Source organism: Eublepharis macularius, chromosome 6 (genome assembly GCF_028583425.1).
Source record: "Eublepharis macularius isolate TG4126 chromosome 6, MPM_Emac_v1.0, whole genome shotgun sequence".
Classification (NCBI taxonomy): domain Eukaryota; kingdom Metazoa; phylum Chordata; class Lepidosauria; order Squamata; family Eublepharidae; genus Eublepharis; species Eublepharis macularius.
Genome location: NC_072795.1, coordinates 82,353,330 through 82,377,978, shown reverse-complemented (window position 1 = coordinate 82,377,978; position 24,649 = coordinate 82,353,330). Strand labels below are relative to the sequence as shown.

Sequence of the window (24,649 nt, the reverse complement as noted above, 5' to 3'; positions counted from 1 at the left end):
GTGATCTTTCTGCAGCTGCAAGTATTGTTTATTTTCCATATTTGGTTTGTTTAGCATTGCATCAGCACATAAGGAGAGAAAAATTCCTTATAGAAGGTGAAGTTCTGCAGAAGTCTGAAAACAGACTTCTGTTTTACTTTTGGCAGCCATGGCATTACCCATGTTAAAAGCTCTGCTCAGTATTATCCAGCTTTTCTTAAGGATTTTCCTTATATGGCCATATATTGTAAAGGCATCACCACAGCAGTGTTTAAACTGAATGAAGAAATGGTGTTATGGGTTTCAGATGTGTCTAAGCTTGAAAGAGACCCAGATGGGGGGAGGGGAGGAAGCATGCTAGTGATGAACTCAACATGATCCAATTATAAAACAGTGAGAAACATTTTTTTAAAAGATAACTCTTTTTGTCCAAAAGCGTATTTTAAGATATTGGGTCTAATCCAACTAAGGTTTGTCATGCTTTAACTTTCATTGAAATCACTTCAGCTTAAGGTCAGGCCTCATGGAGATAGTGTATCTCCAGGGCTTTTTTTCAGGGGGAACGCAGGGGAACGGAGTTCCGGCACCTCTTGAAAATACTCAGCAATAGTGCTTGAAAATAATATGATATCAAAGAATCCCGTGTGTTTTTCCTCATTTCTCTCTTGAGACTTCCCCCACCTCTTTTCCCAGAAAAAAAACCCTGTGTATCTCCATTTATATTTAAAGGTAAATTACAGCTTTGAGCATCTCTGATTCAGACTGGGCCATACACATAGACGAAGTGGGGTCTTAAACCTTCCACTGTTGCACAGTTTTATGAATTGAAACTCCCAGACTCCCTGCACGGCTATCAGTGCTTTAAAACATCAGAAGGTTTAAAAAACCTTTCTCCTCCTTGCATGGACCCTTTTGCTGTTAAGATCGCATGTGACTGAATTAGCCTTTAAAAGGCAAGTGGAAATCTGTAATCTCCATCATGTTTAGTTGCACCCTAATTTGTTCCATTTGTTCAACAAGTGCAATAAACCTGAGGGTGGAACTGAAGGTCACAAACAAATTGTTCAACCTGGATGTTCCTGTTTGTTGGAGGGGGGGCACTTTGGGAAGGGACAATTTGCAATGGAGAAGGAGTGTGTGTGTGTGTGAGAGAGAGAGAGAGAGGGAGGGAATCTGGCAGGGAATCAGCCTCCCTGCCAGAGGACTGGAAAGTAGCAAGCTGCAAATGTTTAAAAAGGGATCTAGGAGGGATCTTGGAAATTATAGTCCAGTTAACCTAATGTCTGTTATGAGTAAATCAATGGAAACAATGATTAAAGGTAGAATTATTACACAGATAACAGAACAAGCTCCACTGCAGAAGAATTACCATGGCTTTTCTAAAGGGAAGTCCTGGCTCACCATCCTTTAGGAGTTCTTTGAAAGTGTTAAACAAACACGTGGTTTAGGAAGAGAAAGTAGGTTTTATATACTTGGACTTCTAAAAAGTTTTGGACAAGGTTTTTCACCAAACTTAACAGTAGAAATGGGCTTGGAATGAAAAAAAAAACTAAACTGCTTGATTCGTAGTTTGTTAATTTCCACGGAACATGGAACATGAACTTAACAAACTCACCCGATTTCCGAACCAGTTCGGGGTTTGGGGGGAAGACTAGGATGGTGGAGGGAGGAAAAAAGCACCCTTTTCCAAAAAACCTCCCCAGTCCCCAGTCAGTAAGAAAAACAAGAAAGCAAGAGAAAAGAGGCTTTTCAGCCCCTTTTCCAGCAGCCAGAAGTGCAGGCCAAAGATCCAAGTTCCAATCCCAATCCCAACACCACAGCCAGCCACCAAGCCACCAAGCTCTCCTCCCTCTCCCATTCTAGAGAAACTAAACCAGGAATCACACGGCTTTCCCTACTTATGGAAAAAGCCAAGAGATTGAACAACACAGGAGCACTCTGGTTGGCAGAAAAACCTGCCTAACATGGCTTTGGAAGGAAGAGATTAGTGTTACCATGGCTGCTGAAGACTCATCTCCTCAGTTGCCTTAGAGATTCTAACCCTCCCCCCTTTTCCTGGCTGGATGGGACAGAGTGGGAGCTCTCTAGTTGGCAGGGACAGCTGCCAATCAAGTCTGGAGGCCTCAGTTTGGGGGCAAGCTAAAGACTGCCACCGTTGCCTGGCCAAGGGAGTATTTGGTGCCAAAAGTGTCCGAACCGGCAATGGAATGGCAAGAAAAGTTTGTTTGGTTCGGAAAAATGTGGTCCCATGGAACGCGTGGTTTTTTTACTACGAACCGGCCATTCCATGCAGAATTTTGTTCCGTAGTTCGTTTTGTGCCCATCTCTACTTAACAGTCACGGGATAAGAGGTTGTATCATTTCATAAATGTCAGTTCCATGTAAGCAGCTGCATTCAAAACTGGTAGTTTAAATATTTAAATATTATTTATTTATTTTACTTCCTTTATATCCCATCTTTCTCCCCAATGGGGACCAAGGAAGTTTACACTGTGCTCTCCTCCATTTTATTCTCACAACTCTGCAAGGTAAGTTAGGCTGAGAGTGTGTGACTGGCCCAAGGTCACCCAACAAGCTTCCATGGCACAGCAGGAATTCCAGCCTACGTCTTTCAGATCCTAGTGCAACACTATAACCACTGCATTCTTTACATTAATTGTAATCACTAATAATGCAAAACAGGAAAAACTTTTTTGAAGGTTGACTTCCTTTTTTTAACACTCTGCCTTGACAGAGTTCTGGAAAGAGACAGAGCTCATTTTTGAGGTGCTTAGAGACTTTTCAAGGTGTGAAATTGGTATGTCCCAACAACAAAAGGATTTTTTTTAAAAAAAAATTACATTTTCATTCTACTTGAAACAGTGTCATTCCTCGGCACAAGGCCAAAAAGAATAGAGCAAGAAATATTCCAGGGTGTATGACTATAATAAAAAATATTTAATCCTGGACTAACAATGGATTAAACTAGTGGGGCTTTGTTTGTGTTAGATCACAAGGAAAAGTATCAAAAACTGAGGCAATAGTTTAAAAACAACAACCAGCAGTGAAAACTTTACTTCTAATATAAAACAGACAGTACAAAATAATTTGTGGTTTGTTTAATTCTTACTGTTCCTCTTGTGTTCTTTTGAATAAGTTTAAATCTCTATAACAGCACCAGATGGTTTTAATTTTTATTCTGGATCTTTAGTAAACTGAAAACTCTAGACAATGTCTGCAGAGTACAGGAGCAGAAAGAGGGGTCGTTTTTTTATAAACAGAAGTAAGTGTTTTATATGATAGGTATGTTTGGGGAAAACATGCTGATATATTAGAATAAATTATTCTTCTGTCTTTATCTCCTTATATTTGAGCAAACATCAATTGCATGTGGGCCATGTGAGGGAATGTCTTTAAAATGCACGGCAAGTGTGCACCCATACAAAATCATTACTGTAACAAAACCAGCTGTGTGTAATAGAAAGCAAATGATTTACAATGTTACCATAAGACACTACTTTATTTTACATTATCATAAAAAGAACAGAACTGAGAATTTGCATGACAAACACAAATTCTAAATCAAATTCTTTTTGTGGGGGGAGGGGGGTTAATAGGTATTAACTTAAGAAGGTGGATTGTTAAGTATTAAAAGAATATTTCCATAGAGTTGAGTTGCGCTAGTGGATGAAATTTCTCATCATCTAATGAGAAGAAGGAAATGGAAGCACATCATTTGGAATGATTTGAGGATTTATTTTTACATTACTAAGAGTTTATTCACAGGTCATAGCCGCTGCACTAGCATCTTTGTTCTGTTTTTGGAGCACCAATGGCTGAAATGACATTCCAAGCTAATGGGAAGGAGATCTAAGCCATCAAAGCTCCGCTTATGTACTCTATTAATTCCCAGCCCTGACCACAACTGGCAAGCATTGTCACTTTGCGGAAAGCAAGTGGCTGACAAACAGTTGAGACCAGGGCTTTTTTTCTGGGACAAGAGGTGGTGAAACTCAGTGGGTTGCCCTCAGAGAAAATGGTCACATGGCTGGTGGCCCCGCCCCCTGATCCCCAGACAGAGGGGAGTTTAGATTGCCAGTGGCGTGGAGGGCAATCTAAGCTCCCCTCAGTCTGGAGATCAGGGGGCGGGGCCACCAGCCATGTGACCATTTTCAAGAGGTTCCGGAACTCCGTTCCACCGCGTTCCCGCTGAAAAAAAGCCCTGGTTGAGACAAATATTACAGAGCTCTGTTTATCTGTAAAAGAGGCAAGCATCCATGGTCCCGATTCAGGGCTGCACAGGATGGGGAGAGGATTTTTACTCTTCAAACCTTTACTCAATTTCACTGATCAAACCCACCTCTGAATTAGCATTGTTATTAGTGCTCAAAGGAAAGCACACAGATGCTTTTAAAAACTCACATTTTTTTTCCTTTAAAGTTTTTTATAACAACATGGAAGCAGGTTCAACTACCACACCCTGCATAAGTGGCCCTGATCCAAATTGACATTGTGTTTGCTTGCAATGGGCCTTTTACAGATGGACAGAGAGCCATGATCTTCATCACATTTGTTTTGGCCCTAAGTAGATCAGTGTAAGGATCCACATTTTTCTATCACTGAAAGGAATGGTGTGTACAACTGTAGAGGTGCCATCTCAAAAAAAGATATCATAGAGCTAGAAAAAGTGAAGAAAAGAACAACGAAAACGATCAAGTGATGAGAATATCTTACCTATGAGGAAACACTAAAGAGTTTGAGGATTTTCAATTTAGGGAAAAAATATGACTAAGAGGGAACATGATACAGATTTGCATACTTTGGTATGGAAAATGTGGCCAGATTTTTTTAAAAATGCTCTTTCCCAAAATACTAGAAGTGTACAGTGAAGTTCCTGAACAATAGATCCAGGACTTACAAAACAATTACTTCTTTATAAAACATAATTAACTTCTGGATATTACTGCCACAAGATGCAGTGATGGTAACTAGCTTAAAAAGGGATGAGACAAATAAATGAATAAAATGGTCAGAGGAAGTTCTCCTCTGAATACCAGTTTGGTGGAGAACAGCAATAGAGGGAGGCTTTGGTCTCTGTGCTCCGCTTAACCGCACTGGTCCTGAATAGCTTAGGTCCTCCTTTATGGAAGCTTGTAAGACATTATCAGCAAATAAAAACCTCATGATTAGACATGGGCACGAACCAAAAAAATTTAACGAACCAGTGGTTCACGGTTCGGTGCCAATGATGATCCTGAGATCGCAAACCGCAATGAACATTTTCCGTTACCGAACTGGTTCGCAGTTCGTGGGGCACGGAACAGCCCCCGTGGCACTTAGAGAGCCCATATTCCCGGGGAGTCTTTTGCAGGCTCTCCTACAGCCATCACCCAAGTTTGGACAAAATTGCAAAAGGAATCTTGGAGTTATACCCTCTCCAATCCAAGGCCCCCAGGAAACTCCCACAAAATTCCAAGCTCAATTATACTCTCAGTCTCTCTCCCCAAAGACTAGCAAGTGGCAAGCAAGAGCTCTGTCCCACTCCACTGCTCGCTGAAAGCGAAAGCCAGCCTGGGAACCCACGGCTAATTATAAGCACAGGTCCCATTGAGCAACACAGGAGGTCTGTGTTTGGCCATCAGAGCTGCCTATTAGGGTTTGCAGGGATGAGATTGGAGTGCCCATGGCTACAGAACATGCCCTTCCCCCTCCTTCCCATGGGTGTCTTCTCTCTCTCTGCTAGAGCTTTCTGTGTGGCAGCAGCACAGAGCAGTGGCACCCCATTTTGTCCAGTATGGCTTATTTCCATTCAAAACATAAGTTTCACAGGGCTCAGCACATTCACGCCAGCTGCTCTACAAACAACCGAAGGGAAAGAACAGCATCTTGGGGTACTCCTCATGTCAGTTCTCATGGACTCCACATCTTCCACTACCTCAATATCATTAAGGCTGAGTTTAATTATGGCAAACAACCATGCCAATAATGTGTAAAGTGAGCTTATGTTCCCAAATAAGATAGTAAGGATTTCTAAAATTAAAGCACAGTCTTTTAAATTACAAATAATAATCAAAGGCCAGAACTTTCTTTCCATCTCCCTGGCCCAAATCCATTTAAACCATCACTGACTTTCAATGGAGCTCCTCAAGACTTATGGTAATGTGAATGATGAAAGGATTTAGCCCCAGAGTAGCTATTTATTGGCCTAAGGCCTCAATTAGGGTTTCCCAGTTCAATCTCCAACTAATCTGCCTAAAGCTAATTTATATTCATACTATGAGAACATATCCAGGACTAGTTTCCAATAGTCTTGTGAGTGCCAAAGTAAATCCAGACAATTCCCACAGCCCTTTCAGTCTTTTTAAATTTGGGATCAGGAAGATGATCGGCAATCTATTTTGAATGCGTGAAGCACTAAGTCCTTATCCTGGCAAACAATGGGATGGAATATACATGCAGCCAGACCACACTTGCCATTTGCCTGTAAAAACTCTAGAACTATTTTTTCTTTATATTCATTTGGAATTTCCCCATTCCAATTACTAAGTATATGGAGCAGAATTTTGGGAAATGTTTGAAGTCCAAAGATGTCATCTTTGCAATTGTTTTGTGATTCAATGAAATTCAGAAACATTCTCATTATTTTTATATTCTGCTACATTACATACTGAAGGAAGGCTGCATGGTATGCTTGATTTTGTCAGCTCTTGGAAGCTAAGCAGGGTCAGTACTTGGATGGGGAACCACCAAAGAAGACTCTGCAAAAGAAGGCACTGGCAAATGACCTCTGCTTCTCACTTGCCTTGAAAGCTCCTTATGAGGGTTGCCGCCATAAGTCAATAACGACTTGACGGCACATTTGCACACACATTACATACCACTACATACTGGATAACATTCCCTAGATGAAAAAAGGGATGCTTTCCTATACTTTTAACACCCTTTTGTCACCCCTAAGGATGTTTACCTGCTGTAGATCATACAACAGTGTTTGCCTGTTGCATAGAGAAAATTAACACAGCCTGTGCAATACCAGTTTGGTGTAGTGGTTAAGATTAAGAGCGCGGGACTCTAATCTGGAGAGCCGGGTTTGATTCCCATGTGTGGAATCACTCTCATTAAGAGCAAATATTATGCTGTTGAAGAGAAAAAAAGAGGAAAATGTATATGCAAGGAGACTGTGTCTTTCCATGAAACTTTTTATTTTGCATTTTACAAATACCAGAGTAATTCTGTAGAATGTAGACTGGGTCAGCCTCTGTGTATTCTATTCTATATAGTCAGTTCCTTATATATGACAAATTGTTTGTTGCAACATGGTTAACTGATTTCCCCCCCCCTTAAATCAGTGTAGGATTTTAATTTATTTTTATTTCATTAACAGTCTGAACTTTTCAAAGGGGTCAGAGCTAGTAACTAACAAGGAGAATCTTTGCAATTATCTACTTGGTTGCCACACCACTGGACCTGATCCAGTGATGTGCATGCTTAAAAGAGTTTGGCACAGTCAGATCTTTTCTTTGCCATACCATAGGTTGGCTGCCATCTTGCACACAATAAGTTGGCCAAATCCAATTATCCCAATAGCTGTACACAGGATTATTATTATACAAATACCTATTTATTTTAAAACAAATTTATCCCACTTATCTCCTAGCAGGATTCCAAGTTGGTGTACAAAAAAAATTTAAAACCAGCTCACTACATAATAGTAAAACAGAAAAAATAGCATATAAACTTATGTGCTTGTCTTTGTATACACTTTGTTTTACATTACTCTAAGACAGTAAAGCAACAATCCTCAATTGACAAACTCAAAATTCCATCAGAATCAATGGATTTGCTCACATTAATTGGTTTGAGGATTGCAGAAGCATCATCACTGATAGAGGAGAGGCATATTTAGTAAAAATTATAAATACTGTGACACGTATACAAATTTATATGTGATGGGAAATATATGTATTTTATGCACTGTAAACTAAACTGATCCCTTGCTGGTTTAAGGAGATTAACAGATGGCTTGAATATGGCCCTGTGTCTTTTGATTATGCCCAGATGGGGGTGGGGGAGTAAAACTATTCACATTGAAGTTATTGGATCTCTCCAGTGGAGAGATTTCAATGGCAGCTGGATCAACTCTTAGTGATTACGTGCCAGGAATTGCCCCCTCTTACAAACTGAATGAGTTCCTTTGAAAATCATAATGAGCTCCAGGGTTGAAAACATTCTGTAAAATTATGATCGTTCAACTAAATGATATCCTTTAAAAAAAACAATTTAATTTTGCATAGACATAAATGCATCTATTTATTTACAGATTGTACCTTGATCCTAATCTGTACAGATAGCAAATACTGATGAAGTGTGTATTCCTTCATATATATCCATTCAGTTCAGAATGCATTTTCTTAATTTCAGCCTTTTCTCAAATGCATAAATATGGAGGGTTTGTTCCCTTTATTATATATTATATAATGCATTTCTCAAATGATGCAATGATCAACTTTTAGTCTGGGATGTGTTGTTTGTGGAACAGGAAGAAAGAGTCATTTTCCAATTGCATTAAATTCTGGGCAATACAGATTTTCACTTGTAGACACAGGAAATGTAAAAGCCAATTTAAGGCTCACTTGTGGAAAGTCAGTAAGTCAGTCAAGAAGATCTGTTTGATTAGATAGCTTGTTGATGAAAATGGAAAACCAAGATGATCTATCTGAACTTTATACATCTTTTTTCAGGCAAAAGTTATCAGCACAAATACAAAAAAATCTGGAGTCTATTCTTTTTCCACCATTTTTTAAAAGGAGTCTTTCATAATCTTTATTTATTATTTATTTAGAAAATGTATATGCTTCTTCTCCAGAGACTTGCCTGAGGGGACTTACAACTAATAAACTAAAGCCATTAAAATGCATTAAATATAAGGCCATTAAAGCACATACATTAAAAAACAAGCAAATGCCATCAAAGCACATTCAATAAAATGTGCAGTACCATTAAAACAAGACAAGGTATAACAACAGCATAAAATACACACTGAGCAGCCTAGACTTGTATAAATAAGAGAAAGTAAGGTAAGAGCCAGGCTAGTCTCAGAGAGGAGGAATGTCCATAATCCCCAATCCGAGTAATCTGGGTCCAGGTTTCAGGAATAAAAAATAACCTCAGATCCTTGAAATCTGGGTCAGATCCTCTGATCCAGTTTAGAGAATCATGGATTTAACCAGCTATTATTTCCTATGGTGGAAAATATCTAGGGGGCTGGAGGATGGCATTTTAAAGCAATCTCCACCAAATTTACAAGGACTCTGCTCCTGACTGTCCCCTAAAGACTTCCAAATTTCAGAAGGATTAGACAACAGGGTCTAATTCTATAGGCCCCTGAACAAGCTGCCCCAGCCACTCTCCTATGGAGGAAACCTTTTCCAAGGCTTTAAACTCTGTGCCCCTCCCCTTTGCTTGGGATTCTCTGGTTCTACATTACTTCCTTGCAAGCTTATTGTTGCCAAACCAGAGAACCCCAATGTCAAACCAGAGAATCCCATGGAGAATCCTTTTAGTGAAGCAAGGCAAGGAGGGAAGCTTGTCGAACTGCAGAGTTTAAAAGGTGGCTAGCTGTGACTAAAAGGGGCTCTTTTGGAGCTCGGGAGGGGGGAAGGGCTGAATGAATGATTAAAGAGAAGACAATAAGCTTGTTTATTGTTGAATGGAAACCTCTTTATATATGAAAGAGACAATAATGATTTGATGATTTGTGCATTTATGGGCTAAGGAATTTGGACATTAGAAAAAAGAGAGCCTTTATCTTCAACACAGAGAAATTTAAAATTTGAAAATGATCATTATATTTGTCGCAGAGAAAATCAGAAGCCTTCTTTTAGTCTATATAGTTATTTTCATTTTCTTTGTGTTTTCTGTTTTGTCTATATGCTCTGTTATTTTTGTTTGTTAGTTGTTTTTTTCTTTATTTAGTTTTTGTGCAACTATCTTTTTATGCTTTGTTTTTCTTTATTATAGAAAACACTTAATTTTTTAAAAAGGAACACTCCCACTCTCCTGCCTTTATGAAATATGCAAAATGGAATTATTAAGGAAGGCTTTTCTACACAAGTAATAGGGCTGTGCTGTAAGAAAATGATTCAGAGAGATGCTTTGATAATGGTGCAGGGACTGCAAGCTATACTACTCTGTATCATCTGCTGCTGCAAGTATGCTCCTGTTGGTAGTCTCTGCATTAATATCTCATGCTAAATTGCTTATGTTTTGTTTCAGCGTTTTGATTCTGTACTGTTTTTTCTTGTTTTCAAATTTCTGCAATTTTTACTCCTATTATTTATTGAATGTCTCATTCTCCTATCATTTGCTTTAAAAGAACCCCCAGTTTTAAGGATAAATTAGTACACAGCGATACTTCTCTCTAAATTCTGTGTCCAACAAACTATCAGGGGCAAATTAACCTAAGGGTCATTTTAAGTGTGGGAACTGTACATACTGCAAACTTGCATCCAACTTAAAATCATTTTTAAATCAATTGATGGCAAACAGTATGAATTAAGAAATTTCAGCCATATATAACTCTAAAGGGTTGATATATGCCATTAAGCGCACATATGAAAATTTATATATACAGAATACCTCAAGATGTCTAAAAACTTGCATGGCAGAGCATAAAATTAACATTTTCCTTACAAGAATAGGAGCTCCTTTGATGTCATACTTCCTCAAATACAACCGTAGTCCACAGACATCATTTTTGTGCCATCCAAAAAGTGATCAGTCAACATGGCAAGGAGCTACAAATGAAAGAAGCAGAGTGGGTTCTCATATTACAGTTTATAGTTCCTGTAAGGTTAAATGAGAGTCTGGATTTTTTACATCTGACATGACTATAAATTATGCTGTGTCCTGGCTATCTGTTTCATTTGACCAAAGTGGGAATTAGGAGAGGTTGCTGTTTTACAGGTATGTCATATTCGTATGTTTTTTCCCACTTATGGAGTCTTTTAATTGGTAAGTTTATATATTTTACTTAAGATTTTTGATAATGCACATTCAATGTCTTGTCCTAGAAATTGCTCTTTTATCTTATGTTCAAAAATAACTTTGTATATATATGTCCTCTTATATACCAATAGCCAAGTGGCCCCAGTCTGCAGATACTTAAATTCGCAGATCAAAGTCACTTGTCAACCAAACCATGCTTCTGTAACCTTGGTGAACAAGACTGTGCTGCCAATTCATATGCAGACAATGACTTCCACCTCTGCCAGAAGCTGCTGCTGCCGTAAGGAGCCTGGCTAGGGAGAACCTATGTGGTGGGGACCATGGCTGGGGGCGGGGGAGCCTAGCTAGGGGGAGTGTGCCTACTGCCACTTCCATTGAGGTGGAGAACATGGAGTCACCTGAATGAGGGGATGGGAATGATGCTGCTGCCTTGGCCAAAATACAGCCTGCCTGGTGGCAAAGCTGCGGGAAGGCGGGGGGAGCTAGGCCGGTGAATAGCTGGAGCTGCCATGATACTGTGGGTGGGAGAAACAGAGTTGCCACTCCCAAGGCAGTGAACCATCAGGCAGACAGGGAGAGAACCCGAGTCACTGCTGCACAGCTGGAAAACCATGAGGCTTCAAGGGAAGGAGCAGACAGAGCTGGAGCTGCCACCACAGTGATGAAGCTGATTGGGTTGTGGGGTCATTGTCACCACTGCCATTGTTCAGGCAGTGAAAGTGTGAAGCTGGAGGTAGGTGGAATCGAGTTCCCCCACTGTGATTTTTGCAGTGGCCCTGCTTGTGATAACACAGAAAAATTTCTGATGTCTGTCTGTACATTGTTTTGTGATTTTCTTTAGCAAAACTGATATTATTTTATTCTTTTAAGTTTTTTATGCCCCAGCCATTGAACATATTGACTTATACAGTGTAATCTGCCTTGAGTCTCAAAGAGAAAGGTGGACTATAAATCAAACAAACAAACATAATAACACACACACAAGAACAGGGACCTCCCCACTGTTCTCTAAGAGATATCTAACTCTCACATTGATTTTTTCATTCCCTCTGATGATATTTATATAAAGTGGATATGAAAATATGTGCATTGTGGGCTGTGCAGGAATATTAGTTGACGTTAATAAATTAGTTGAGGTTAAAAAACAGGATCTTTATTCAATGGCCTATAGAGAAAATTAGTATTTGTCTAGTTCACTAATCTAACTTCATATAGTTTCTTACTAGTTTCCCTAAAAGATACCCAGATCATGAAGTACTGCTTCTTCAAGGAAAGCATTAACTGTAACTCAAAACTGTGATTAACATTGATTATATCTAGCAGCTTTTTCCCTCAAAGCAGCCAGTAATGTTAGCCAGCCTGGTATTTTAAGAACTTAAAATTGCTTTTTATTGCTGGTCAGACCTGTTTGCTTACTTTTCCTCTTGGCTTGCTCCCTTCAACATTTTTAAAGAGCTACAGTTGAGTTCATTCCATTTGGTCCTGGTGGAAACTCTCCTCAGTTCCAATACTTTGCAGTTTCCAGATCTTGTTTCTTTTTCTCTATTCTAGCTAGGTTTAGTTCAGACATCAGATTGTCTTCAACATAAACATGATCACCAGGTGAACATTGTTTGAACTTCCTCACTTACTCTTAAGATAAGCTTCTTATCAATTTGCCTCAATGTTCTCCAGGAAAGCGTGTCATGAGAACAGTACCATACCATACTCTTTTGTGCCTGTGCAGTAGACAGTTGCAGTTTATTGCTTCTTTTGCCCAGTTCAAGAACTAAATTATCTTATCCAGAAAAGGTGGCATAACCTCAGTGTTATGGTCATTCCAGTCATTAAACTGACAAACTTGTATAAAGTATGGAATTGCTTGCAGTTTGTCCCCTCTTTGGGTCTTCACAGTTAGATATATCTTTCAAATGACTAACATTGGCTAGATAGCATTGTCCTGCACAGTGCAAAGTGTGCAGTGATTGCAAGAACTGATAAAAGATTAGATAAGTTCATGAGCAGACACTGGAATTACACAGACATAAAATAGTAACTCTCAACTCAAAAATCTTAAACTGAACTTCTTTTATTGTACCACATGCATATTTAAAAATCAGACAGTGGCAAGGTGCAGCGATAGTCTCTAGAATGTTTAATATGTATGAAAATAGTTTGAGGAGACAAACCTAAAACAGGTCTACACAGAAGTGGTGGAGAGTGCCTTCAAGTGATAGTTGACATGGCCACTCCTGGTGGGGTTTTCATGGCAACAGACTAACAGAGGTGGTTTACTATTGCCTACCTCTGCAATCCTGGTCTTTGCTGGAGGTCTCCCATCCAATTACTAACCAAGGCAGACCCTACATAGCTTCTGAGATCTGATGAAATCAGGCTCAGCTGGGCTATCCAGGTCAGGGCCTACACAGAAGTATGTATTATTTTACTGAAGTCTTTTTTAGGATGGCAACCATAATCATGCAGGCAGACACATCCAAGTTCATTTGGACACATCCCCAAAGTTTGCTGAACAACTGGCTCCCTGCTTGCAACCGGCGAGTAGGACATGAGCCAGACTGACAGGCGTTCAAATGCTGGTAAGAGGTATTCCTTTGCTGAGCCTTCTCAACTTTTGAGCCGTTCTCCACTCAACTGAAGTTTTTGATCATTCCTCCAAGCTCTTTTTCTTTGTTATTTATTTTTCTGTTCTACTTTCTCAACATTTCATGGCTACTGAACTGTGACATCGCCACTGTCAACTATTAATCGTGATTTAAAAATAAAACTGAGTGAGCCAGCGTACCCATAAAGCACTGAATATGGTTCATTTAAACTAGACTGCTTTGCCTCCACATACAGTGTTACCATGGAAGGAATCTGTGATATTAACAGGAAGGGAAATGGTGAAGTCACTAATGACCCAGTTTAGAAAAGCTGTGTAAATCTAATGTGTAACCGCTTAAATTCTTCTTGCCATGTTGAATCACATCTAAATCTGGCCCCTATTTATTACAGATCTTATTCCTCAGGTTTAAGAACCAGAATTCTGCAATGTCCAGAATGCTGTGTTTGACATCCAGGTTCCAATCATCCATGATGTTTAAGCCACAATGGCTCATGTTAACTAATCTCATAAAGTTGTTTCGAGGAGAAAACAAAGTAAAGGTAAATTATACCAAATTTCAGCCCAAATAAATTTGTCTGGAGATCTGGGATTCTTCTGCTAATTTCACTTCACTGGTTTAGGGCTGCTAGGTCCCCTGGTAGGGGCGGGGGAATCCCTTGCTCCCACCCTCCACCCCTGCCACCATTCACCTGGCCAGCGGAGAGAGGAGAGGTGGGGGAACAGGCCTTCCGGGCATGCTTCTGGGGCGATGTGAAATCACTACCAGGAGTGATATCATCACACCACCTCAGGAGTGCTCCAGCTGCAAAGTGCAGGAGCACTCCTGGTCCCTGTGTAAAGATGTCACTTCCCAGAAGTGACGTCATCATGTTGTCACAGGAGCACGTGCACGCAAAGCATGTGCATAAAGACACCAAGGAATGTGAGTGCCAGGTCCTCCCCCTCCTGCCAGGAGGGTAAGGGAGCCTAGCAACCCTAACTTGGCTTCATTAATTTTATTATTTAGTTAATTAGTTACTTCATTTATCATCTGTCTTTCTCACTGAGACTGAAGATGAATTACAGAATTATAACAATGCAACAGAATTATAACAATGCAACAAAGACCAGTATAGAATTAAAACAATGCAACAAAGATCAGTATAATACATATATACAATAAATATTGCAATAAAACTGGATCACACCATTAGGCATTAAATAATGTAATAAATCTGGATTACATCATTAGAGACGAATGAAGTAAAAAATATAATATACTGTAAAAACAGAGGGGGGTGGGGGTACAGACTAAAAAATCTTACGACCCTGTTCCCAATATATAAAGTGCCCTCTGCTTTTTTTTTTTAAGAGTTGGGTCCAGGTCACCCAGACCTAACTTGGGTTCCATGCAGCCACACAGCAGTTGTGGGGAATGGCTGTTAAAAATAAATAAAGGAGAGCCCAGATAGCCTCAGAATGGCACAGTGGGGTGGGCGAGGGTCCTGCCTCCCTCCTAAAGCTGTTTTCAAAAAGAGCGAGTGGGAGGGAGGCGAGTGGGTCTCTGTTTTTGCTGTCCCCCCTCGTGCTAGTTTGACATGGGGAAACAACTTGGGGGGGGGGGGAGGCAGGAGCGCTTCCTTCTGTCCTGTCATATCTAGAGAGACCCTTACAGTGCAGAGTCACACCCTTCTAAGAAGTCAATGGAATGTAACTCTGCTTACAATGGTACTGTTAATCAATCAGGAGTATTTTAATCTATTAAACTGTGGACCCAATTTATCGGGCAGTTTTTGCAAAAATTAATGGTAACTATTTTTAATGCAATTATTGAAAAATCCATATGACATAAGTTGTAAAAAAGACATTCTCCCTGATTTTTTTAAAGTAGTTGTTATTTCCTAACACAAATAAGTGGTTGTTGGTACCAGAGATGATAGTTGAGATTATAGTACCAGAATTTACCTGGACAAATTTGTTATTTAATTCCAATTCTTTGGAAGGGGACTAGATGATCTAGAGGTCCCTTCCAACCCTATGATTCTATGAAAAAACATGTATTCATTCCAGGTCAATGTGCTGGATTCATAATTTTTATGGTATTATTATTATTATCATTATTATAGTATTATTCATGAATAAGGATACAATAGTGATTTTGTGTTTTTGTGTTGTGTTACTGTAAAAATCTTAAGAATTCATTAGGACCCATTATTTTAATGTATATTTTTACATCTTGGCATTAGCACAAAGCAGACTCTCTCTTTCTGTGTGTGTATGTGTGCGCACGCACATGCAATCTGCATATGGCTGTTATGTGTAATGTTCCTTATAAAAATCAAGAGTATCTGTAACTTGGATCCATGCTTTTGTACCATGGTGGTACCAAAAACAGAGCATCTGAGTTTACTATGGTTCAGTCTATGGAAGTTTATGTATGATTTCACAGCAGATTTCAACATTCTATGTAAAAACCAATAGGCTCTGTGAGGCTCTGCACCTGAAATCCATGTTTTTGCTCTGTAGTGATGTCACAAAGTGCTTATTCTATGATTTTTTATGGACATGGATGTATTCTTTGAGTGGACAATGGATTTTGGAGGACTGCATGTAAAAACCATGAGGAACCATCCCTTGGATCCAAGTGTTTGCGCCAGAGCAGCACTGTGGAGCATAGTTTTTAGGAATTAGGCTATGAACATAGTTGATCTGTGATTTCATGGCAGAATTTGAGTGGGAGGGTCCTATATAAACAAACTAGAGCATGCATAAGGTCCTGATTCGGTTTTTTCCCCCCACTCCAGTAGTAATCACATGCACAAGTGGTTTCTAGTAACTGTCAGTAGAAACAACTTGTATGGTTAATTGAGTCTACTAAATTCACTAGGATTTACTTCCATTATAAACTGCAGCTTTGAGTCAAGTGTGCAGATACTTCCGAGAGTAAATAGGCTCAAGCTTGCTTGACTTAAACCTTTGGAATGCAAGTCCTATTAGAATCATCTGAACTGATTTTTAACTAAGTATGTCTACAAGAGGCCTGTCCACTGTTGCGCCTGTGGTTAGATATATATGTACAACGCAAAAAGAGCAGCGCCTATTCCTCAAACAGGGGAATGGCCATAGTTCCAAGACGGGTTTTTTTTTTTTTTTTTAACACTGACTCCGCTTCATCATTCCCGTTTGCGAGTGTGCGTGTTTCCTCCCCAGAGCGTGCCCACTATTCTCAATAGGATTTCGCTTAGCCTGGCCCCCGCATTCTTCTTCCTGAGGACCCTTTTGAAAGGTCACCGATGCTAACTGCAGGCTGGGCTGGACAAGAAGCTCCGTGGCGGCTGGGGAAGGGAAAAGAACCCTGCCCTCCGCCCTCTGACCGCCGAAGGAAAGAGGCGGCGCCGCCCGCTCGCTCCCACTCAGCAGCGCCGGCTCAGGCAATATGGGGAATGCGGAAGTGGAAGCTCCAGCCGGGCAGCTTTGGAGGCTCTGTCCCCGGGAAGTGGCCGGGCAGCGCTGAGACCCCACCTGCGGCGCGCGCGCGCGCGCTGGGCAAGCCCCGCGGAAGGAGGCCGCGCTGGCTTGTGTAACGCTGCGCTGGGCAGGAAGCGACGCGGTTGCCTCTCCCTCCTGTCATTGCCCAGCTGTTTTAGTGAGGCGACCAGCTAGAGACGTGTGAGGGTGAAGGGAGGCCTGTGGGTGCCCTGGTTTGACGGGAAGGGGGGGGGGGGTTTACCTCAGCAGCTCGCCTTTTCCTAGCTTTAGATGGACGGAGCCATTTTGCCCCGTTCGGTTGTTTTCTTGCCCCTCGCTCGCTTTGGAATGAAATGTAGGGGACTTGGTGCATCGTTACTTTACACAATGTGGGGAAGCTCGGTGGGTGTTTGCTAGTAAAGGGGAGACCTCTCAGAGGGTTTAACTGTTACTTAAAAGCTTTATTTTCCCTCACCCCCTAGGCTGAGTTGGGGATGAAAGTCATGTTCACAGAGAGGGAACAAACCTGAAAAGAGTGTGAAAGGGTGGGAAAGACTACAGGGTTGTGTAGAAAAGAAGAATCTGAAAGAGGATCTGTGTGTGGACAATCTAAACTAGATTAAGAAATCTGGGCGGCTTGTAAAGGAATAGTTGAGACATTTATACATACAGGTATCAAGGATCTGTAAGGCTTTTAAGTGCACTGCTAGTGTAGGCTTTAATTCACCCCTGCTGCTTGGACCCAGTGTCAGAGGCTATGTTGGCGGAACAAACCCAGAAGTGGTTCCCAACTCATGTGCAGGTCACAGTCCTTCAGGCCAAAGACTTAAAGCCAAAGGGCAAAGGTGGCACTAATGATACATATACCATCATACAACTGGGAAAGGAGAAGTATTCCACCTCAGTGGCAGAGAAGACACTAGACCCTATATGGAAAGAAGAGGCCTCATTTGAACTACCTGGATTGCTGATGGAAGGACATTCAGAAAAATACATCCTCTACTTGATAGTCATGCACAGGTCTCTTGTTGGCCTTGATAAATTTCTGGGACAAGTGGCAATAAATCTGAATGATATCTTTGAAGACAAGCTAAGAAGGAAAACAGAGTAAGTGTTGTTTTTCTTATATTGGAAATCTAAAGTGAAACTTTAAAATCTACTGGCTTACTCTTATGCACCACATGCTTTCTGAATATTCTTTGCAATACTGATTTACCAAGAGAGCAAAATGGTAGAGAAGCTCACCAGGGGATTGTGGAGGAGTGTATGAGGTTGTCAGAGGATAGCTGGCGTCAAGTAGTAGATAAGAGAATGAACTGGGATCTGGGATGTTGCCAATTCAAATCATGCCCCAGTCACAAATTTACTAGGTGGCCTTAGGGAAAGCCATGTTCTTATAACCCCTCCTACAACATGGGAACAATAGCCTACCATATAAGGCTGCAAGTAAAGTGGTTTGAATAGTAAATGTGCTATAAAATTCTAAATATTATTTATCATTTTATTCTTACTGATGGTCTTCTAGCCTTCAGTGACTGTGATGTGATGTACCCTATAGGATTCCATTAGTGATGTGTAGTCATATATAGCAGTTACTGCTTCCAAAATGGTAGATGTGGAGTATATGGAGTTCTAGGTTGTCATCAGAATATATTAGGATAATCTGGAATTCAGAGGAATCTTAGCACAGAGAAAAGACTGTAGACTTTGGTTTTCTCTTTGATTGTCCTTATGTCTGAAGCTAGTATGTTATTTTACATTCTCCAGGGGTCTAATTGTATTTATATTTGTGTACTTCTCTACGTTATAAATAAATATTAAAAACATTTTTTTTAAAAAAAAAGGATAATGCAAAGCAATCTTATGGGAATGTCATTTATGAGTCCATAGCTGGAAATAATATGTAGGACTAAATGCTGAACAAAGAAACTTTCAGTTGGTGAATCAAAAAGAGTCCAGTAGCACCTTTAAGACTAACCAATTTTATTGTAGCATAAGCTTTCAAGAATCAAGTTCTCTTCGTCAGATGCATGATACAGAGACTGGTCAAATATAGAAGAGGAGGGAGGAGAAGAGGAGGAGAGAGAAGCGGCAATTAGGGGGGGAGGGGGAGGGAGCAACCAAAACATTCCTTTGCTAGTATATGTAAACATCTCCTTTTGGTGTGTGGATCAGTTGGCTTCAAAGGAGTTTGCCCTGTTAGTTTGTAGCAGCCAAACAGCTAGACCATCCAATTCCAATGCAGTATGAGCCTTCAATAACCACAGCTCTCCCTGCCAGATGCATCTGACAAAGAGATCTGTGGTCCCCGAAAGCCCACGCCAGGTGCCACTGAGCTCCCCCAGACCCCGCCTCTGTAAAGGAAATCTGTTACCTGTGATAATGTGATAACCATTCATAGTCCCTATTCAGTCCCAGCTTGACAGAGTCAAATTTGCATATGAATTCCAGTTCAGCAGCCTCCCGTTGGATTTTGTTTTTGAAAGGTTTCTGTTGAACTACAGCGACCTTTAAGTCTTTGATGGAATGTCCTGGTAGATTGAAGTGTTCTCCCACTGGTTTCTGGACGTTTCCATTTCTAATGTCAGATTTGTGTCCATTTATTCTTTTGCGTAGAGGTTGGCTGGTTTGTCCAATGTACAGAGCAGAAGGACATTGTTGGCACATGAGGGCATATATCAGATTGGAGGATGAGCAGCTGTAAGAGCCAGAGACAGTGTAGTTGATGCCATTGGGTCCTGTAATTGTATTCCCTGGGTAGATATAGGGGCAGAGCTGGCATCTGGGTCTGTTGCAGGGCCTGGTACCTGTGCTGGTGACTCTGCTGGCTGATTCATGGCTGTGAGTGAGAAGTCGTTTAAGGCTGGGGGGCTGTCTGTAGGCAAGGAAAGGTCTTCCACCCAGGGCTTCTGAGAGGTATCATTTTCCAGGATGGGTTGTAGCTCACTGATGATACGTTGGATGGGTTTGAGCTGGGAGCTATAGGTGACAACCAGTGGTGTTCTGTTGTTAGTTCCTTTAGGTTTGTCCTGGAGCAGACTGTTTCTGGGTACTAGTCTGGCCCTGTTGATTTGTTTCTTCACTTCATTTGGTGGGTACTGTAGTCCCAAAAATGCTTGTTGTAAATCTCTGATCCACACACTAAAAGGAGATGTTTACATATACTAGCAAAGGAATGTTTTGGTTGCTCCCTCCCCCCCCCCTTATTGCCTCTTCTCTCTCCTCCTCTTCTCCTTCCTCCTCTTCTATATTTGACCAGTCTCTGTATCATGCATCTGACGAAGAGAACTTGATTCTTGAAAGCTTATGCTACAATAAAATTGGTTAGTCTTAAAGGTGCTACTGGACTCTTTTTGATTCTGCTACCACAGACTAACATGGCTAACTCCTCTGCATCTATTTCAGTTGGTGAGTTTGTAAAATGGGTACAAGTTTTTATAATAGTAGTTTTAGTGAAAATATTTTTTTAAAACTAATCCATATAGGCTGCCTTCTTGGTGTGTAAGTTCATACCTTCTGTTATATGTATCAAATTTATATATTGTAGGTGTGTGATTACTGTTTATTCATCCCAAATAGTTCATACTTTTTGAGGTTTTAGTCCATCCTAATAAATCATTTGGGTTTTTTTTCATGATTTATTTACCATAGCCCAAAATTGCTAAGGATGAGCAGCAGTTAGAAGTATTGCCATTTTCAATTTGCGAACTTATCAGCCTAATATTAGAATTTGTGTCTGTCCCTGTAACTTTCAATTTATTAATTTAAAATATTCATTTCTGGTAAATCTCAGCTTGCATAAATGTAAGATGTTTCAACCAGGTATTCTATTTTATCCAAGTAGTGTTTATGTAAATGGCTGCATAGTTTCTATAGATTGCTTAATCAAAGAAGTTTCTTCACAGAACTTTACACAAAATAGTTAATGCAAGAGTAATGGAATGGAATGAAATATTCATAAATGGAGGATAATGTAAAATGATGTGCATAATAAAGTGAATGGGAATTATTGCAAAAACCAAACCACTTCATTAGGGGGAACTGCTGCTATTATCGTATTATGAAGCTGCAACGTTTTCAGATCCATTTTATAAACATGTTGAAAAGCATTGATGAGTAAACCACAGTGCTGGAAAACCTTTTTTCATGTATAAAGATAAAACCCAGTGACACCTTAAAGACTAACATTTATTTTGTTTTATTTTGCTACAACAAACTAACACAGTTATCTCTCTTTTCTTTCTTGTATTTATGCTTTCCTATTTTGCTGCTTCTTTTCAGTCCCACCTCATTTGAAACTGAAACAATGGTGATTTTTCCTAAGATTACATGTCCATCCCATAATTACATACATTAGCTAGAGAGGAACAAGAACCACTGCAGCTGTCAGAGTTTTCATGCAAAATTTAGTGTGGCTAAAAACTGGAGAGTCTGTAAACTCCTATTGGCTAATGTGATTATGATATCACTGGTCTGTGTATCTTATTCTAGTGAGATGTCAGCTGATCAGCTGAGTTCTTACTGTTTCTTGTGTCACTTTGTGAGGCTTTAAGATGAGAAGATTGCAGCCTTTAGATGGGCAGAAGATGGGGGCTGAATTCTTCCGTTGCTGTTATTCTTGGACTCAGGGGCTCTCCCTTTCTTGATTTTGTAATTGATTTTGTAACAATATGTCATAACAAAATTTGGACTTGGCACAGCAGGGCTTTAAGGACTAAAAAGCTAGGTGGAAGAAAGGGCATGGAAGAACTCTGTTCCTCTGCCCTCCTCTTTCACATCCCTAGGTATTCTAGAAATACGTAGGAATTTATGGGTGTATGAAGAGAAGGAGGTAAGAACGTAGGGTTTGAATGAAATATGTGTCTCTTGAATGCGCTTTTGGAGTCTTGGTGTTCTCCCTTTTTGAGAGAGAATAATCCTTGTTCTGGGGCCCAGACATACTTGAGTTGATGCCTGAGCTGAGGCTATGATTTCTGCCCCTTAAAATGAAGGTGTCATCTATCCTAAGAATGATCCATGTGTTTTACTTCTGTTATAGTAAGTAGTTTACCAATGCCCACAGGATCCATAATTTCTATTGTGCCTTATTTGGTAGGAAGTTTGATAGACATGAGAATTTCAAGTATTTGTGAGCATAAAATGTCAGAGAAGCTCCTTCAAGATACTTTCCCTATGTCAGTATATTCATGATAGCCTTGTTCTTCTCTGACAATGAAAATTATTGCAGCTGAAATAAAAGGTGTGAAAACTGGAATGTAATGTATGTAGATCTTTCTTTTCACACCCTCCAAGGGCCATAATTTATATTGAACAACTGCAATTTTCTGTTACAAGCCTGAGATAAATCCCTATTCCAAGAAATCCCATTCACCTCCTTGCAGCTCATGTCACTCTTCATAATAATATGACAGGAGGGGAGTGAGAAGCCAAGAGGAATATGAGTCTAACAGTTTACACCCCACTATCAGTGGCAGTATTAGCATATGGCTGCTGGCCTATAACAAGTTAAATCAGTAAAAAGTCCCTCGGTTAAAACAGACTACCACCGCTTGGCTTCTTAGCACTCTCAGCCAAGTAATGGCTGCTGCTGTCAAGACTTTTTAGACAGTGTAAGACAGTGGCCCTAGTGTTGTTTAGCCTGTAGGCACTTCGGGAATGTTGAGAAAGGATAGTAGGCACCACTGCAGCACGGCTTGCCAATAGGGCAGGATTGTTGCCCTGTTCAGTAGTTACTGTGAATGCATGTACATGCTGTCTGTATTTGTGTACATCTGTTTGTAAGAAGATGATGCCTTTCCATTTGACAAATCAAATCGGGGACCAATAGTAGGAAATGAACATAAGAGTGCTGATTTTTCTGCTCCATTCAAGGTCTTTTGGATTTTATCAGCGGCATCAGGAAACACATCAGCAAGTGTCTCATTGGGGATGTAAAACTTCTCTTTGGGAGGCAGTATGCCTGTTGAAAAGTCTTTTGTATAAGTGTTCATTGCACAGTTAATATGAAATGGCTGCTCAGTTGTAAAGAGACCCAATTAATTTCTATAAGTAGTGCAAGAGAGGCTTTATGTTAGTAATAAACACCAACATCTTGTTGGTTTTTATCCATAGCTACTACATACTGTTTGGACAAGTGATTGCATACATATTAAACATAATAGCTAATACATGTGGCTGTTGACACCTCTATTTCTGTCATCTTTCCTCCTTTACAAATTCATTCTGAAGACTTTAAAAAGTGCATTGTATTTGTTTTTGAGCATTCTGGGCTGTATGCTGTCCTCTGTTCCATTCAAGTGGGAGCACTCAAAGTTGCTTTTAAAATTTTTCTTTTTTCTTTTTCATTTTTCCTTTTAAGAAAAAAAAATTGTTGATTTCCCCCAAACACTCCAAACAACGAAAAAGCTTACTGTGAACCGTAGCAGAGCTACTTGAATTACTCTCATGCAGTGGACATCTTTTTACTGATTACTATAATTCTAAGTGATGTACAGAAGGAGCTTTGTTATTTGGAATGCTCAGTTAACCAGAATTATTGAGAGGGCAATTCTTCGCCTTCAGTTACCATACTCCTGCATCTTCAGATGCATGCATGCCCCACTCCTACCTCTGTAGCTGGCCAGTTTGATGCCTCTGGCCATTGCTAGCTGCTGCTAGCTGATTCACAGGCTTGTGCATAGTACTGGACAGTTCCATGGCTCGGGGGCGGGGGGGGGGGAAGGGGAAGAGTCCCACCAGGTTTGGGGGATGTTACCATGGTTCTTCCCAATTCCCGGAAACTGCATAACTGGATTGTCAATGGTAATAGACTTGAACAAGTTAAGCACTTTAAATACCTGGGTGTCTATTTCCAATCTAATGCTACTTGGACCTTCCACTGTAGGATGGCTATTCATACAGCCAAAGTTAATGCTGCAGCAATATCTCACTTTTATTTTTCTGATCGAGGTAACCAATATGTGCCTGCTGCTCTTAAAGCCTTCAGTGCTAAAACTGGAGCTCAGTTATTGTACGGTGCCCCGCTCTGGATTGATGCTATTGACAATTCAGTTGAACGTGTTCAATCTAACTTTCTGCATAAGATCATGGGGGTTCCTATGTGTGTTCCATATGCTGCCTTATGCTTATGTGGTCAGAATTTGTTGGCCACCAAGGCATGGCTTCACACTATTAAATATTGGTTGAAACTCCATTTTAATTCTGATCTCCCCAGTTATACGTACCATTTATTATCTGAATTTGCCAACTCTAGTTGGTCAACCTGTATTGAAGCTAAAATAAGTTCCTTAAACTTATCTATAGAATCTTTATCCCTGCTACCTGAGTCTGAGGCCTTCTCAAAAATAAAATCCAGTCTTTTGGGATTAGAGTTACAAACTCTCTATAGTTCTGCTAATAAAACTTGTTCTCCCCTAAACTTGGGGATTTTCCCTAATGTAAACTTCCCAGCAGTATACTTTTACCAACTCCTGGCTCCCAATTTACGTAGAGCCTTTTCTCTGGCCAGATTTAATGTTCTTCCTTCAGCCATTTTATCTGGCAGATTTCATGGGATTCCTTATTATAGCAGGTGTTGTCCTTGCTTGATGGACTGTGTTGAAACTGTTTCCCACGTTCTTCTCCAGTGCCCTG

General features: G+C 40.3%; 1 protein-coding gene across 1 annotated transcript in view; it reads left to right on the top strand.

The window, feature by feature from the left end:
- The first annotated feature begins 17,001 nt into the window (after nt 1-17,001).
- The window catches only part of RAB11FIP2 (RAB11 family interacting protein 2), a 69,771-nt gene continuing 62,123 nt past the window's right edge, over nt 17,002-24,649 (top strand). The window contains exon 1 of the mRNA XM_054983653.1: nt 17,002-18,124. Within this exon, the coding sequence (XP_054839628.1) occupies nt 17,775-18,124 (350 nt within the window). The 5' untranslated portion in view covers nt 17,002-17,774. The remainder of the gene's footprint in view (nt 18,125-24,649) is intronic.